General features: G+C 39.7%; 1 protein-coding gene across 3 annotated transcripts in view; it reads right to left on the bottom strand.

Annotated features, from left to right (window-relative positions):
• The window catches only part of adam12a (ADAM metallopeptidase domain 12a), a 350,417-nt gene that overhangs the window by 33,037 nt on the left and 299,306 nt on the right, over positions 1–18,074 (bottom strand). For all 3 annotated transcript variants that reach the window (XM_072557568.1, XM_072557567.1, XM_072557569.1), the window contains 2 exons: positions 11,834–12,032; positions 7,289–7,366 (listed from right to left, as the gene is read on the bottom strand). In XM_072557568.1, the coding sequence (XP_072413669.1) occupies positions 7,289–7,366; positions 11,834–12,032 (277 nt within the window). The remainder of the gene's footprint in view (positions 1–7,288; positions 7,367–11,833; positions 12,033–18,074) is intronic.

Below are 18,074 nucleotides of genomic sequence, written 5' to 3' on the forward strand. Positions count from 1 at the left end.
TTTGATGCAATTTGTCAGCATTTAGGACGTACAATCTATGTTATTACTTTTAGACTGGCATTGAAATTTGTACATTACATTACTCGCTTGTGTGATAGGCCGTATGTTGTTTTTGCTTGTTGGCAGTATCTTGTTAGTGGTGAATAGAGTTGCTACTGCATAGTAGCAGTGTAAAATAACTGGCTCAACATGCTGCTCAAACATTTGAGATACCTTACCCATCCAGTGTAATCTGAGCTATACTGAATACTTTTGAGGGCCTAGACTCACCGCTTTAGAGCTATTCATGAGTTTGCGCAAGAGTTCGTGAGAAACTATTTGATCAGGGTTTAATCCATCCATATAAGTGCTAAGTTTGCATGGTGAACAAATAGCTTGGCTCCTATTTACATGGTTGGTGATAAGGCCAATCTTACAGTATGTAGAGTGTGGGAATCCCAACACATATTGTGACAAGTGAAGGCAGATTTGCGGTAGACATAGTAGAGAACCCACTGTGGTTCTGCAATTGGATGACTGTTGTTGCATATTCCTGACTGTTACATTGTCAATGAATTCAGAATAGTCAGTTAAGCTCACAATGTGGCACATTTGCATGTATTGGAAGACATGACGCCTTCTGCTTTGCAGACAGAAAGAACATGTACATTGCATCTATTTCAGTTCCACAAAATAAATAACAGCCAGTCACTGATTCATTTCTCAGGGAAATACCCTGACCAATCAGTCAAGCTCCCTAAAATTAACTTAAAATTAAAACAAAGTCTGGCAATTAACTATCAAATATTAATAATTGGTGCACTCTCCAAACAGAGTCTACTTGCTAGCCAATCAGCACTTTTCTCTCATGCAGTATAAATGTTGGTTTTCACTATAAATTATTGATATTCCTGTGAATTATTCTGACAAGTGTAAGACAAAAATTTCAACAAAATGTGTATTTGCTTTTAGTAATACTCACATCTTATACCACCAACTAGTTATTATTATTTAACTGGTGAAAAAATAATTACAATGGAACAATGGATATCTAACAAGAACAGTACAGCACAGGTACAGATTCTTCAGCCCACCAAGCCTGCACTGACACATGACAATTTTGTAAACTAAAAACCTTTTGCCCGTGTGTGGCCCATATATCTCTATTCCCTGCATATTCATATATCTGTCAAAATGCCTCTTAAATGTTATATTTGCTTCAATCACCTCCTTTGGCAGTGCATTGCATGAATCCATGTGAAAAACTTACCTCTCACATGTCCTTTAAACTTGCCCTGTTTTACTTTAAACTTGTGTCCCCTCATAATTAACATTTTTACCCTGGGAAAAAGACTCTGACTATCCATTCTATCTGTGCCTCTCATAATTTTGTAAATGTCTATCAGATCATGTCTCAGCCTCTGACATTCAAGTGAAAACAAACCAAGTTTGTCCAATCTCTTCTCAAAGCTAACACCCTCCAAACCAGACAACATTCTGGTAAACCTTTTCTGTACCCTCTACAAAGTCTCCACATCTTTCTGGTAGTGTGGCAACCAGAATTGAATGCAACTTTCCAAATGTGACCTAACTCAATTTCTATACAGCTACAACAATGACCTGCCAATGTTTGTACTTTATGCCCCAACTGATGGACATATGCCTTCTTGACCACTTTATTCACTTGTGTGACCACTTTCAGGGAATCGGGGACCTGTATACCTAGATTGCTCTGTTTGTTAATGGTTCTAAGGGTTCTGCCATTCAATGTATACTTTCCTCTTGCTTAGACCTTTCAAAATGCATCACTTCACATTAGTTCAAATTAATTTTCATTTTCCATTTCTCTGCCCATGTCTCCCTCCTATTCAGATCCTGCTCTATCTTCTGTAGATCAAAGTATAGAATATAAAAACAGAAAGAGCTAAAAAAAACTTAACAGGTCTGACAGTCTGGGAAAGAGAAACAGAGTAAATATTACAAGTTGAATTTGACTGTTTGAAACTCAGTTAAGAGATATAGTTGAAGGAAATTTGCTGCTGCAATTAACAACTGAAGATCTTACATTTGAAAAAGACATGGGTGAGAGAAGAAAATCGTGATTTAAGTTCACAGATAACCACCACAGAGAAGCAAATCCTTGTTATCTATATTGATCACTTGCAAAATGAGGAAGGCCCTTGCAGGGAAGTAAACTGATTTGCCACTCAACCTGCAGATAACAATGACATGCGGGACCTTCTTATAAACCTATTTCCTCATTAATAGAGTTGCAGTAATATTGTCTCTGGAGAGTTTTGAGGAAAGTAATTTTGAAATTAAAACATTAACTTTGTTTCTCTCTTCATAGATGCTGTCAGACCTGCTTAATTTTTGTATTTCAGATTTCATATTTCAGTAATTTACTTTTGTTTTAGTGAAGAATTCATTGTCACTCATTTTCTGAAAAAAAGTCATCTTAGAGAGATTCATTGCTTTCCATTTCCCTTCTGATCTTAGGTCAGATGTTTACAAAACCTGCTTTCATAGCCATATCTCCTTTCTCAGATTTAACCCAACTTATCCCATGTGAATTCCAAATGGAGTTCAAACCTTTGTGTTTGAATCCACCTAGGATTATAGGTCTCTCTGAGATGGTAAATAGGCAAAGTCTTTTCCCTGGGGTCGGGGAGTCCATAACTAGAGGGCATAGGTTTAGGGTGAGAGGGAAAAGATATAAAAGAGACCTAAGGGGCAACTTTTTTCACGCAGAGGGTGGTACATGTATGGAATGAGCTGCCAGAGGAAGTGGTGCAACATTTAAGAGGCATTTGGATGAGTATATGAATAGGAAGGGTTTGGAGGGATATGGGCCGGGTGCTGGCAGGTGGGACCAGATTGGGTTGGGATATCTGATCGGCATGGACGGGTTGGACAGAAGGATCTGTTTCCATGCTGTACACCTCTATGACTCTATGCTGTTCTTGCTACAAACTAAGATCTACACTTAGTGCCATGTGACATCAAATGCCATATACTTGACTTCTCCCTTCATCAGCAACAACTCACCAAAATATAGAAATCGGTTACAATAAAACATCAAAAGGCGAAGGACATAAAAAAGGACGTTTTGCTGCAGTTTTATTAAGTCCTATTTAGACTCCATCTGGATCACTATGTACAGTAATGTCGGTAACCTTCTTAGGCAGGGTATAGTGGCAATTAGCAACAGTACTGTGCATATTCACCAGAATGTGACCTGGATCTTGTGGGTTACATTATGAGGAGATGCAACAAAACAGGAAATAAGCCAGATCATTCAGGTGAGAAATTAAGAAATGGAAATGGTGATAGAAGAGTGGAACTCTCTTAATTGAGTGGAGCTCAATTAAATATTTTAAATCAGAGATCTTTCCATCAGGCTTTTCGTCTCTCCCAACAATTCAGTTGGTAATGATAGATTGAAGGCATTTTTTATGAGATGAGGCAGGCTTCACAAATTCAATGATATTTTCTCATTTTTTCTCAATTCATTCTTAAATTATAGCTAGTTCATTTGAGAGATCCAAATTGCACGTCATTAGGACATTGATGGAATACCGCAACAAGATGACTGAAATTCAGAAAGATAAAACTAAAACAAAAGATAGCCAATGACCATGAAACCTATTAATAAAAGGAGGATACAACAGATTGGATAATACATTGCCTAAATAATAGAAATTGAAAACTTCAATAGTTGGATGGAAGTCATCTGTTGTTTATAATTAATTTTGATGAAGGAAGGTATTAAAACAGATTTTGAGACGTTTCAGTGAAGATGATAGGTATGGTGAGACAGAACAGGGAATGGCATAATTTCATCACACTCCCAACTCGTGCCTGATAGATGGTGGAAAGTGTCTGTGGAGTCAGGTATTAGGCCACTTGTTGCAGGACACCAAGCTTCCGACCTGTCTTTGTAGCCACTGTATTTTTGTGGCTGATCCTGTTCAATTCAAGGTCAATCGTTAATGCCAGGATTTTGATGGTGAAAATTTTAATGACAGTAATGTCACTAAAGACATGGGGAGTGGATTGTACTCTCTCTGGTTGAAGATGGTCATTGTGTAGCACAACAGTTACTTGCCACTTTTCAGCCTAAGCCCAGATGTTGACTGGGTCTGGCAGCATGAATGGATTGCTTCCTTATCTGTGAAGCAACAAATGGAATGGAACATTTTACAATTATCAGTTAACTTTCTGTTTTGTGATAAAGGGAAGGCCTTTGAGGAAAACAGTTTAAGATGGTTGTGCCTTGGTTGAGGAGCTCCGGAAAAAAATGTGCTGGAGTTGAGATGACTGGCCTCCGATAACCACAACAGAGGTGAGAACCTGGGAATATTGCAGCTATATTAACTCTTTTCCTGACTCCCCAAAATCAGTCCCCCATATAAGTCACAAGTCAGGAGTCCGATGGAATACCGTTTCCTTGACTGGATGAGTGTAGCTCCAATAAAATTCAAGAAGGCTTGCCACCATCCAGGACAAAGCAGCTAAATTGATTGGTGCCACATGCACAAATATTTACTCCCTCCACCATGGACTCTCACTAGCAGCTGTGTATACTATCTACAAGATGCACTGCAAATATTCATCAAAGCTCCTTAAACAGAACCTTCCAAACCCATGACCACTATCACCGAGAAGAACAAAGGCAACAGATAAATGAGACCAACACCATCTATGAGTTTCCTTACAAGCCTTTTATCATCCTGACTTGGAAGAATATTGATATTGCTTCAGTGTCGCTAAGTCACTGAAACTCCCTCCCTAATGGCATTATGGTTCTACATACAGCAAATGGACGTCAAGAAGACAATCCATCACCACCTTCTCAAGGCAAACTTGAGATAGGCAATAATGCTCAGGAAGCCAGTGATGCCACATCCTCTAATTGAATAAATAAAACTCCTCTCCAGAAGGTTGACAGGGTGCACTGAAAGCACAGATTTGCATTGTAGGACATAGTGGCAAGAAGTATTGGAAGGCTGAAGAAGGGACACAGTATGGACAGATTGGATTAGGACATTTCTCAGGCTGCTTCCTCAAGGTCTTAGTGCTTGCTTACTTAGTGTCTACCTGAATGCTCACAGTATCTGTGCATTACCTTGCCTTGCTTTGCTGTGCCAATTAGCACAGCCACACAACCAGGCAGTCCTGAGTCAAGGGGATATACATTTTACTGTACTGCAGAGTGCAACATTAATCTCATATTGCTCCGTATGCTAGCAGCTTGTCACTATCACCTGTCTATTTGTGGGAGTTTGTTTTGCATAAGTTGACTACTCTATTTTCTGCATTGCAACATTGATTACACTTCAAAACTGCCTCATTGGTTGGCAGTTGAAGTCATCTGGTAGTTGTGAAAGGAGCCATACCTTTCTTTCTTTCCCATTTACCCTATTCAATGGTTAAAGGGTTAAAAAGGGCCATTTACTCATACACACATTTTTATTCACCTTACAGAAATTTACTGCAAGAATGATTACTAAACTCAACAAAAATAAGAGAATTTAATCAGCAAGCTACAACCCATATCGCTACAGAATGATGCCAACATTCACAGCTACATAGAATAAAAAATGATTGAAAAATAGAGTCTAAATCTTCATGTCCAATCCCTAGCATATATATGACCAATGAGAGCATCATGTGGCTAACCCCTCCTGTAACAGACGCTGGTGGTGAACTGAAGAGAATGGAGTTGAAGCAAAGTGAGGAGTCTTTGGAGCTCCCCGATCCCAAATAGACACAGTCTGTGGGTAGAATTGCTCTCCTTAAAATAACACTGTTTCCTCTTCACTGGAAAGCTCCAGATTCAGGAAACCACCCATTCTATGCAGAGGAATTTCAGGCAAAAACCCCCCAAAGTGAAGCAAGAGCTCCAAGGCATGAGCTTTCGTGGGCAGCATGGTCTGGTACTGACTGACAAACTGATCTACGGGGATGGGGAAATAGGGGAATGACTGAGACACTCAACACCTTTGGGTCATAGCTGACGTGGCCAAGTAGACCAGTCTGCTCATGCATCCATATTTTGTTAGGAAATCTGCCATATTTACAGACAGAAACCAGAAGAGATCAGCAAAAATACTTGGTGTTTAGACTGAAAACAAGAGAAAGCCATTCTGTAACTTTGTTTGCAATAATTAGGATCCTGGATAAGATTGGTGCATGAAGGTACATGAGAAAGGATTAGGGTAAGAGAGCAAATGGCCATGATTAATAGGATAAAGTCTCGCATATTGTCTTACTAGACAAAAGGGTGCTCTCTCATTAAACAGAGATGACTGATGGTAGTTTAACCTGAGGGTTACCGTGCTTTAGGTGAGGGGAGGGGTTGAGAAGGAGAGTCCTTCATGGTAACCTCAGCTGGTGCAAGAACCCACTCTGCATTACAAATCTGCTGTGCATGACAAATTGAATTCAGCTAAGCTCTGAAACATTTAAGTCTTATTTTCTTAAGAATCAAACAGTCACCTAGGTGAAAATCCACTGAAGTATTCAGAAGAGAAATACATTGATTTATGAATCATTCAGGAGTGCAAGCATGCTATTTTATGATAGAAAATCATCATAACCTAGTCCGATTAGTGAACACCACTTGGATAATGGAGTGCGCTCTCTTGGCTGACTTGGTGTTTTTTGATCCTTCAATCCAACATGATTAGAACAGAAGTTCTATTCAGCTCTTATAACCCTTCTACGTAGATTCAAGGTTGAGATAGAAAATCAATGCTTGTCCAAAATTACCTTTATAAATTCAGGGCATTTTCCCCCAAAACATATCCATCAGAAAATGAGGCTTGGATTTTAACTTATTCATATCTTCCCTCCTAAGCACATAACAGGGACTTGGGACTTGCATCAAAGGGCATTGATGAAAATGTTTGTTACTGTTGCTGTTACTACTGGTTCTTAAATTCTATATAATATTATCAGAACTGATATTTTCAGTTTTGCTTTGCTAATATTAAATATTCGATAAGACTTAATTTGCAACCGTGGAAATGAATTACATTTGCATAACAGTTTGATTAATGTTGTCAGTTGAGAACAAGATTAATTTCAGATGGCTACAAACTTTAAAGAATTGAACATTTAAATTTAGGAATGATCCTACTTCATTCAATCCATCCTTGTTTTTTTACATTGAAGTATGTTTGCATTATATAAGATGAATCTTCACTTGACCAAGAAAAGTAGCTACATGCAGAAAAATGTATGGTTATTTTCATAATTAGGGAATTATTATACACATTTTATCTGTATTGTTGCACAATCTTACCCCTTGGCCATGACATTTTGAAGCACATTCTATCACTCCAAAGACACTGATGTTCTGGCACTGTCGATTTAGGCAAATCTGAGAAAATACAAATGTCTGCATTATTCTAAATAAAGAAAATTGACTATGCAAGTAAACAAAAGATTGGTGCCTCTGATCAACATTTGAGTTACTTTATGTGAAGCATTCTTTTCTGTAATCCCTTGTGGTACAATGTAAATTAATGTCCAGTCCTCAGAGATCCCTGCTTAAACAACTGGAGCAGTTGCATCATTTGCGTTAATATGGAAAATGACATAGAATGTTTAATTGAAGCATAATCAAAAATAAATATTAAGCCAATGAAACAAATACATTCAGGAAAATGATCAGAAGAAAGACCAAAGAGTTTTTTTTTTGAGAGGTGAGGGAGCCAGAAAGGGTTCCTGAATCTTAGGCAAATCAGGGCAGTTGAAATCAATAATGGGGCAAGGCAAGAGGCTGCACAAGATGCCACAGCCAGAGGGACAAAGCATTTGGACATGACTTGGGAGGTGACAGGATTACAATGCTAGAAGAGGCTGTAGAGATAGGGAAGGATGAGCCATGAGGGATATAAGGCACAACGATAAAAGTTTTAACTTTGAGGTGCCAAGTTATCTTAGCTCAGTTGGCTGGATGGCAGGTTTGTGATGCAGAGTAATGATTAGATTAGCTTCCCTACAGTGTGGAAACAGGCCCATCAGCCCAACCAGTCCACATCGACCCTCTGAAGAGTAACCCACCCAAACCCATTTCCCTCTGACTAATGCACCAAACACTATGGACAATTTAGCATGGCCAATTCACCTGACCTGCACATCTTTGGATTGTGGGAGGAAACTGGAGCACCCGGAGGAAACCCACGCAGACACGAGGAGAATGTGCAAACCCCACACAGTCAGTAACCTGAGGATGGAATCAAACCTGGGACCCTGGTGCTGTGAGGCAGCAGTGCTAACCACTGAGCCACAGTGCCGCCCCACTGAGCCACCGTGCCACCCCCATTGCCAACAATGGGTTCAATTCCCACACTGGCTGAGGTTGGCATAAAGGACTCTCCTTCTCAATGTGTCTTCTCCCCTGAGATATGGTGACCCTCAGGTTAAACCACCACCAACTGTCTCTCTCTAATGAGAGAGCAACCTTATGGTTTTGTAGGACTTTGGTAACTTTAGCCAACTCAGGATGGTGGGTTAACAGAACTTGATGTAGGACAAGGGATAGGCTCAAACCTCTTCAAAAATGAATGGCAAAAATTTCTGCAACACTGAACTTTTTAGTTTGCTTTCATGAAGTCAGGTACTTTATCAATACTTTGATGTGATTTTCATCTTTTTGAAATGAACAAGTTCAATCATGAACAAGGAAACTTAGAAAAAAAGTGCTGAGGATGAAAACCTTTCTGATTCTGTTGATGGATTAATACAGATAGGAGATGACAGGGAGTGTACTTGAAATCCAATTTATCACTGTGCCAGGACAGAGCTGCTTATACAGTTTAGAAATCCAGTCAAAGACAGGGAAACTAGAATGACAATTGTTACACTCTACATCTGGGAAAAGACTCACTGGCTACAAGCCAGGGACTATAATAACTGGGCAATAATGCTACAGCTAAAACTCTGATTCAAGTTCACATCGAATGAAATAATTCTCTAAGACTAGACAAAATACAGTAGGAGAATAAATAATTTACAAATTTAATTTAGTTTGTGCTTTTTAAGTTAAGACTGTTACAGATTGTGAACATGAGCATAAATCAATTGAGCTGACTGGCCTGTTTCTAGGCTGTACAATCTATGTAATTCTAAATGTATTCTACAAACAAAAATGGAGACTGAAAAATGTTTCCAGTTTCAGCTTTTCAAACTCCAGTCAGGTTAACATCCAATGGGTGTTAGACATGAATAGAAAAATAAGGATCACAGGAGGAGTGTTCCTGGCCTCAAACTAGTGATGTTCAAAAAATGAAATTTTTATGTTCATCCACACAACTGGATTGTCCAACAAGCATAGTGCACAAATGGCATTGAAAACTGGAACGGTACTGTAGTATAATCAGTCTTTCCACCTAACTTGCTGCACAAGCACAATGTGAAAGAAGCTGGAGTAGGGATTATGCACATTGTGCACATTAATTATTAGGATTTGGTTACATTTTCTCCTTCTTTGCTAAAATTAATGTATTCACAAAAGTTGCTGCACAGTGAACCAATTGAAATATATTATTTTCTTCATGTCGATAGAAAACAGTGTTAGACAGCAACTCAGACTTCAGAAACTAAAGTGAGAAGTTCAAAACAGGAAAAAGACATTCTTGTTTTCCCATTAGGATCACATACTGCACTGAATGGGCTGGTTTAATTGAGGAAATGGGATCTTATCCATCAGTTGAAGAGATAGTGGGTGCCCTATGGTGTCTTTTTTAGGGAAGGCACACTGCAATAAGTGTCACTCTGGTACATACCAGGACAACAGCAGGGATTCCTCAGGATTGAGGACCCCAGGATGCTAAACAAATTTAGGATTCAAAGTGCTTATGGTTTCAAACCAATGTACAAATGGCCAATCTGATGCTGGCAACAGGGAGATGCTGGCTGCAGTCCATATGACATCCATCCATTAGGTGCAGCATCGTCGCCGGACTCCTGGATTTTGGCAGGGCAAGAATCAAGGGGTGGGGTTGCACAGGGTGTGGGAATGGGGGGTCAGAAGCAATCATAATCAGATGGTCTGCCCCTCCCCCTTTCCTGGATCACTTGTTCAGGCACTTAAAATATTTAAATGAGCGATACCAACCCCATCCCACAATCCCATTGGGATCCCACAGGCAGCTCAACACAGGTTTGTTTGTCTCATTTCCTATAAGGTAAGCCCACTCCCAAGGTAATACCATCAGCAGCAGAGAGACCTGAAAGTGGGTGTTAATTGCCTTCCTGCCATGATCTTAATTGGTATGGAGGTGGGAGCACAGCCGGGTCACCACCTGCCTTCCTGCCTCTTGAGTAAATTTCCTACCCCAAAACCTTCCACAAAAATCCTCTTTCTAATCCATCCAAACTGTCTACAAAGAGATCAGTAGCCCCTAAAGTGAACTTTGCCCATATGGGCAAGTGGCAAGTTCAGGGTACAAATGATTTTGAGCATAAATTCTATTGCACAACAGAAATTCATGTAAGCACTGACAAATGGGTGTCTGCGCTGATATTTTTTTGAGGATTACACTTATACTAGGCCTTGTAGTAGTATTCCCATCCAATCCTGAATGTGGTGGCAAATGCTATCCAGGAACTTGAGCAAAGTACATTAAGAGAGGGTGCTCGCATGGTGGGATGTGTTGTCTTTCAGACTGGATGAAACTTTAAATAATCAAGTTTCAGTCTGTCTTCTCAGGTAGATGCAGAAGTCCCATTGAATTAATCTAAGTTAACAGGAGAATTCCTTGACATACAGCTTAACATTTATCCATCAACCAGCCTGATTAAAATAGATTATCTGGTTTATTGTGTTATTACTCTCTGTGTGACCTTGTGTGTAAACTAAGTGCTGCATTTCCTAATTTTGGATTAGTGGTGCTAGAAGAGCACAGCAGTTCAGGCAGCATCCAAGGAGCTTCGAAATTGACGTTTCAGGCAAAAGCCTTTCATCAGGTTATTCCTTATTCCTGATGAAGGGCTTTTGCCCGAAACGTCGATTTCGAAGCTCCTTGGATGCTGCCTGAACTGCTGTGCTCTTCCAGCACCACTAATCCAGAATCTGTTTTCCAGGATCTGCAGTCATTGTTTTTACCTAGCTGCATTTCCTAAGCTAAGTTCAGGGCTCCAGTTTCGTCACCACCTGAGCAAACACCTCAAACAAGCATTACCGTGCTTTACAGAACCCTTTTCAAACTCTGTGGGCAATAAATGGGGCAGGGGAATTGAATTTTCCTCAAACTGTTGATGCTGAATAAAAAAATTACATGGCATTAAAAATTATTTTTCGATAAATTCTGTGAAGCCAGTAGGAACAGGAACACTCCTCTGACACTACAGTGGCTGTGAACAGCCATTCAGTGTTCTGCTCCTTTTCTGTTTTCCTGGACCTTACCTGAAGGCCTCTGCTGGTGAGCCTAACATTGATGTCTTTGCTCAGAGGAGCTGTCTGTGTTGGCATAATCAGCCCTGGCAAGTCAAGCTGATAGCGGTGAAATGGCTTGAGGAACAGCTCCTATCAATCTTCTTGGCTTAGGTATGCGCTAACTCCATGGAGGCAAATCTACCCCAATATATCTTATTAGGTCACAATATTATTTGAGGAAAATGGTCAGCGTTATGAAACTTACAACTTACAATTACATTGAAAATTATGGCAAATGTCAAATCTTTACAGTTATTCAATATTATCAATTTAGTCCTCTGTAGTAATTCCCACTGCAACGAAAGGTCAGTCAACTCATATTTAGCAACACAAAATCTTATCTGAAGAGAAGAATGCTTAGTTGAAAGAAGGCTCAATAAATGATTGATTATGGCTTATTCCTACCTTCCCCTCTCCACATTTGGTGCCTGTTAGTACAAGCCCTGGATCAGGCATATCATCCCCTAGATAGACATGTGTGCCACGGCACAAGATCTTTCCACCTTCTTGCAAGGGGATGTTAGTTTCAATGGAGACTGCATTTGTCCCAATGACAGGGCGGCTCGCTCCTCCCTGACATTGTATTTTTCCACATTGGGCATCTCTGTTAAGAAAAGTAGACAGACTGTATAACTGAGGGCACAGTCCCATAAAGTGGAAAGGTGATGGCTACAAATTAAACTTCAGAATCCAGAGAATAGTTAAGCTTTGGGAGATTATGTCAATCCATTAACATTAAAAATATCATCTATTGTGCTAAAATACTCAGCTAAATCCATGAATTACAAAGAAGTGATATTTTTATATCTTTGAACATCTTCCAAAATTTCCATTTTGTAAGCAGACCACACAGCACACCCGAGAATTCTATTTTTTTACTGATGATACACATTACAAAGTGCATTGCAAGGGAAGTACCTGCACAGAAATCCAAATTAATCCTTAATTTGTAATACTCTCTCTATGTAAAAGGTTTTTATTTAATTGACAGTTGTTCATGCTGCTATCAGAGGATTCTCATTTACTGTAACATTTCTTTCCATATTTCATGAACCTGGCTGTTTTGATTGACTAAGTTACAAACAGGCCTCAGTCAACTTAGTTTGTAACTTTGGAAAGTGTTCAACTTGCAGTTCATTTAAGTAATGTATAGTCTGAGCTGCCAAATTTACTAGGCAATAAATAAATAATGAGGCTCCTGTGCACTGAATAAACGATTAGGCCTCAAGTGAAGTTGTTCTTGAGCGTGCGGGTAAGATATTTTTGCTGAATCGACAGCTTCTCATATACATATCAATATTCTGCTGGCACAATTTATTCAGCCTTCTGCAAAGATTGTTTTGGCTATTACATTTTAAATTTAAAAGCAAATAATCCTGTTAACTGCCGAATGAAATGAGCAGTGCATTTGCCTTTAAAATAAAGCTTTAATATGTTTGTTGAGCTTTATATTAAAATTGCTACGAATTAATCCCATGAGCTGTTTGCACATTCATTTGTTAGTTTTGTAAGACTGACACTATAAAATAGTTGTCATATACCTAAGAATTTGTCTGCAAATATGCGATCAGCCTGTTGATCATCAGACTCTTTAAAGTAGTAGGATGTCTCTAAAAAGAGAAACATTTTTTGTTTTGCATCTATGGGTACATTTGCAGTTCAAATTTAAGGGAGGGTGAACTTTGCAGTCAGCATTGAAGCAAAGGCTCTTGTTGCTGCCATCAAACGTAGCTGCCTGCAAAAATCTGATGATGTTTTGGTTCAAACATCCCACTTTGAAACATCCATTTGAACCTTGCAGCAATTCAAGGCCATCCCCAGGCATCTAGCAGGAGCTTATGGCTGGAAGCAGGGCAAATAGCCAATCAATTTGAAGTATTCTCATAATCAGTAGGAAAGTAAAAACACTGAATCTCCTCACTTTTCATTTTAAATTTTACAAATGCCACAGTAAATACTTTGGATAGGAACATGGAATTTAGCTAAAACTAAATTATCTTTGCCATACTTTTAAAACAAAATAGAAATATATGGAGTTTCTTAACATAAGGGAGCCATGTGACATTCAACTAATATAAGACTACTCTTTCAAGGCTGTTAATAAATATTGTGAACTAAGCTTGCAGTTAAACTTAATTACACTCAAAAAGTACCACATTTCCAAGAGTTTTAATGGCAAGACATAAAGGGTAAAAGTATAAGCTCTCACTATTCAATTATTTCCATTTATTGCAGTCATGTGGACTTCAATAATGTAGGGGAAATGGAGAGTACTGATAGCTACTGCTGAAAATTTGGGACCAACTTAGCACATGTGGATTGCAGAAGCTGCTGTCAGAGACTGGACAAACTTGGTTTATTTTCACTTGAAAGTCGAAGAATGAGGGCGACCTGATCGATATTTCCAACATTATAAGATCCATGAATCGAATCAATAGTCTTTTTCTCAGGGTAGAAACATCGATTACTAGGGGATATAGGTTTAAGATAAAAACGGGTAGGAGATGTGTGAGGCAATTTTTTTTCTTAACTTTTTAAGAGGGTGGTATGTGTCTGGTAAGCAGAGAAGTTGATAGAGCTGGATACAATAGTAACATTTTTAAGAGGCATTTTAAAAGACAGATATATGAATTGGCAGGGAATAGAGGGACACAGACTGCGTGGAGGCAAAAGGTTTTCAGTTTAGAAAGGCATCATGTGCCTGCATAGTCTTGATGGGCCAAAGGGCCTGTGCTGTACTGTTCTTTGTTCTTTGATGGTAAAACGCTGACATTTTTATTTTCATTACAATGACAAAGTCTGGGCCAAAATTTCCTCCAGATTATCTAAGATTTTTCACTTAGTCAGTTCAAGTGTTGGCAAAGAATTGTTGATTTTGTAAAATAGGAACAGCTATTTTTAACTGATTCATAGTATAGCTCTGTAATATCTAAAAACAATACTACAAGAAGGCCTGTTATTCTTATCTGTTCCAAAGGTGAAACCAAAGCCTCTCTTTGACTGCTACCCTAAAACTCAAGGGGGCAATTTTCTCTGAATAATTTAGCACTAAAGAGCCTCTGAGGTACCACCATTTGATCTGAAGCTGAATCACTAGTTTAGTCTGTGTTTAGTTTAAGCCAGCATCTTGAAAAATGACTTAAAGCTTACACTATGAATGACCACCCAGACATTTGTTAAGAGCCGATTGACACATGGATTGCTTGTGATCACATTAATGAATAGTGACTTCACCTAATCTTCCAATAGTGACCCGCTGATTAGGAATAAACAAAAAAAACACAGAAAATGCTGGAGAAGCTCAGCAGGTCTGGCAGTGTCTGAGAAGACAGAAACAGATGATAACAATTCAAGTCTGATATGACTCCTTCAGAACAAACAGAAGAGGTTGCCACCCAGGTCAGTACAGTCTTAGTCATCTGGAGGAATGCACAGCACTGGAGAAAGAAGATTAATGACATTCTCCACTTCACCAGTGTTAAGTGCCACCATCTTCTCTCTGATATCTCACATTCAATGTATCTCTGTTACTGTATCCACCTCCCATATGGCTCATGATCCACTGATCTATAGCCAGGAACATCTTCCCTGACTCACTGTCAGCCAACGCAAACTCCGACACCAATAACCCTGCAAGCCCCCTGCACTGCTATTAACTAGCTCAGGATACCTCCCCACCTGCATCAGAATTATCAGCTATGCCACCGACTTTCATCTCCCCTAAAATACACCTCTCTCTCATTTGAGAATGAATGCAGCCCCTCAAGGGCAAAATCAATATGGGTGGTGGCCTATTTGATATTCAGCTCCTCACCGTTTATGTACAGAACATCCTGACTTAAAATGGCTGCCTGACCATTTCCATGCCTTTGCATATGAATGATCTTGATTTACTATACTGAGGCCTCCTGAGTGAAGGCTTTGAGGCCTACTGGCAACCATGGCAAACTTCCTTCCTCTGTGTCTTTGCAAAATGGAAAGGCAATGTGAGCATCCAGGTATGGTCAAAGTGACAGTGAGTGAAGAGCCCAGCGATACAGCCTGACCCAATCCCTGAGCTGAGTGTGTGTCCCTAAGCACAAAATATCCTTGCTGCAGCATTACAACAACAGTTACTGGTACAGCCTGAGGTGCAGCACTGAAGTGCAGAATTGTCCAGTAATTGGATTGGTGATATGCCTTAAAGGTTGGAGAGGCCGGCACATATCAGATATCAATGCCCATGGATGTGGGATGCATGAAATTGGTGCCCATGGAATATGCCCTGAGATGTTGATGCCCATTGTCCAACATGGAAGTTCTTTGGATCAAGCATTGAGCTGAATTCTCCAGCTAACTGCTCTGATCTCCATATCAACTTTTATCATCCAGCTTGTATGGTAAGTTTTGTAGATAGAAGTGTGAATATTAAATGAAGCAGGTTGGACCATAAAAAACAATTTAACAATCGATAACCCCCCTGAACAACGTGCAACTTGCTGCTGCCAAGTGAGAATCTTCCCATGCTGCTTGTGAAAAGCATAAAAGATGGAATGAGATACTCCTGAAGTCAGGGTAGCCTCACATGACTGCCCATCCAATTCTGCCACAAATGTGGCCATAGTCCATGTACTCAGACCCCTATAAGCCCTAGGTCTGAACAAGGTAAGTAAATTTACAAATGTTCATTAAAAATTAAAGATTGGGAATTGTAATCAAAAAAGGAATTCATATTGCCAATGTATGGGGCGAGTTTGTAAAAGGTATCAAGAAATAGTGTTTTGTCTTTCAAATACACTCTTGTATAAAAACCCATCAGATGAAATCCTACCTGGGCCCTGAGAATTATTTTGTATCTCAGCTTCCCAGAGAGGTCAGCACAGAACCAATTTTCACCTGAATTACAATCTGGTTGTTCAAGCTAATTTGGAAATAAAGGTCAACCCACAGGCTATATTGACATAAAAATTGAAAGCAAGGTCAGTTTATTGCATAAAAGCAAATTACTGCGGATGCTGGAATCTGAAACCAAAAGAGAAAATAGTGGAAAATCTCAGCAGGTCTAGCAACATCTCTAAGGAGAGAAAAGAGCTGACATTTTGAGTCTAACTGACCCTTTGTCAAAGCTTTAACAATAGGTCAGTTAGACTCAAAACGTCAGCTCTTTTCTCTCCTTACAGATGTTGCCAGACCTGCTGAGATTTTCCAGTATTTTCTCTTTTGGTGTCAGTTTATTGCATTCTGTTGTTGTGGTTCTGTTCGCTGAGCTGGGAATTTGTGTTGCAGACATTTCGTCCCCTGTCTGGGTGACATCCTCAGTGCTTGGAAGCCTTCTGTGAAGCGCTTCTGTGATCTTTCCTCCGGCATTTGTAGTGATTTGAATCTGCCGCTTCCGGTTGTCAGTTCCAGCTGTCCGCTGCAGTGGTCGGTAAATTGGGTCCAGGTCGATGTGCTTATTGATTGAAGCGCTTCACAGGAGGCTCCCAAGCACTGAGGATGTCACCTAGACAGGGGACGAAACGTCTGCAACACAAATTCCCAGCTCGGCGAACAGAACCACAACAACGAGCACCTGAGCTACAAATCTTCTCACAGACTTTATTGCATTCTGTTTGAATTTTTCTGTTTTGGGTGTAACGAATGCTTCTTAATGTCACCATCTGGTTTGAAATATAGTTTCAAGATTGCACGTAGCTTTAAAAACTGAGAGCTCTAGAGTATCCTTCTTGCTGTTTTAATAAATTCATGCATAGCAATCCAGAATTGACTTGGGATATTTTCACAAAAGTATCCGATTGCTGAAATTGGAAATAAATGAGATGTTACTGCTTCAATGTATGTTCAAAAAGTATTTTTTCTTGGTCAAAAGGCTTTTTCCAATGAGCTATGGAATTCAACCACCAGGGCCCAACTGAAAACATTCTCTTCATGAATATACCTTCATGAAAATTTTGAATGAACTTTAACTAAATATATCTCTGTGAGAATGATGTGCAGCATTTATGTGCTCAGCCTGCATCAGATGTGCACTGCTTGCTGTAATGGATAGGGGGCCCTGTAGTAGTCCAGGACACCCACCTAGGTCCGATATTATGCCCCCACATTCTACAAACAATTGTTTAACAAGGGTTTCAGATCTTTTTGGGTAAATGGTTTGCAGCTGATCACCGTTTGTACTGTGCATGCTACAGCTAGTCTTCTCAGGTGCAAAGCAATCAAACCAACAGTGCTCAAATGGATTTCTTAAGGTTCCCACCCAAATCATACATTTGATACTTGTTTCTTAACTGAACATGGAGCCAGGAGGAGCCTGGCATTCTGGCCAGTGGAATGTTTTCTTTGTGCTGGGCGGGGTGGACTGCTCAAAATGCCAAGATTGCAAGGGGCCCACCCTACCACCACCTCCAGTTCATGACTAACATACAAATGAGGAGTAAATTACTGCAGATGCTGGAATCTAAACTGGAAACAAAAAATGCTGGAGGTCACAGGATCATTGCAGCATTCATGAAGAGAAAGCAAGCTAACACTTTGAGTCTAAATGAGGAGTCATTTCAACTTGAAACCTTAGCTTGCTTTCTCTCCATGGATACTGCCTGACTAACCATCAAATGAAGCTTGTGAAAAATTTTGCTGTACTCCAATCATTAGCTTCTTTAAATATATG

Source organism: Chiloscyllium punctatum, chromosome 38 (assembly GCF_047496795.1).
Source record: "Chiloscyllium punctatum isolate Juve2018m chromosome 38, sChiPun1.3, whole genome shotgun sequence".
Taxonomy (NCBI): Eukaryota; Metazoa; Chordata; class Chondrichthyes; order Orectolobiformes; family Hemiscylliidae; genus Chiloscyllium; species Chiloscyllium punctatum.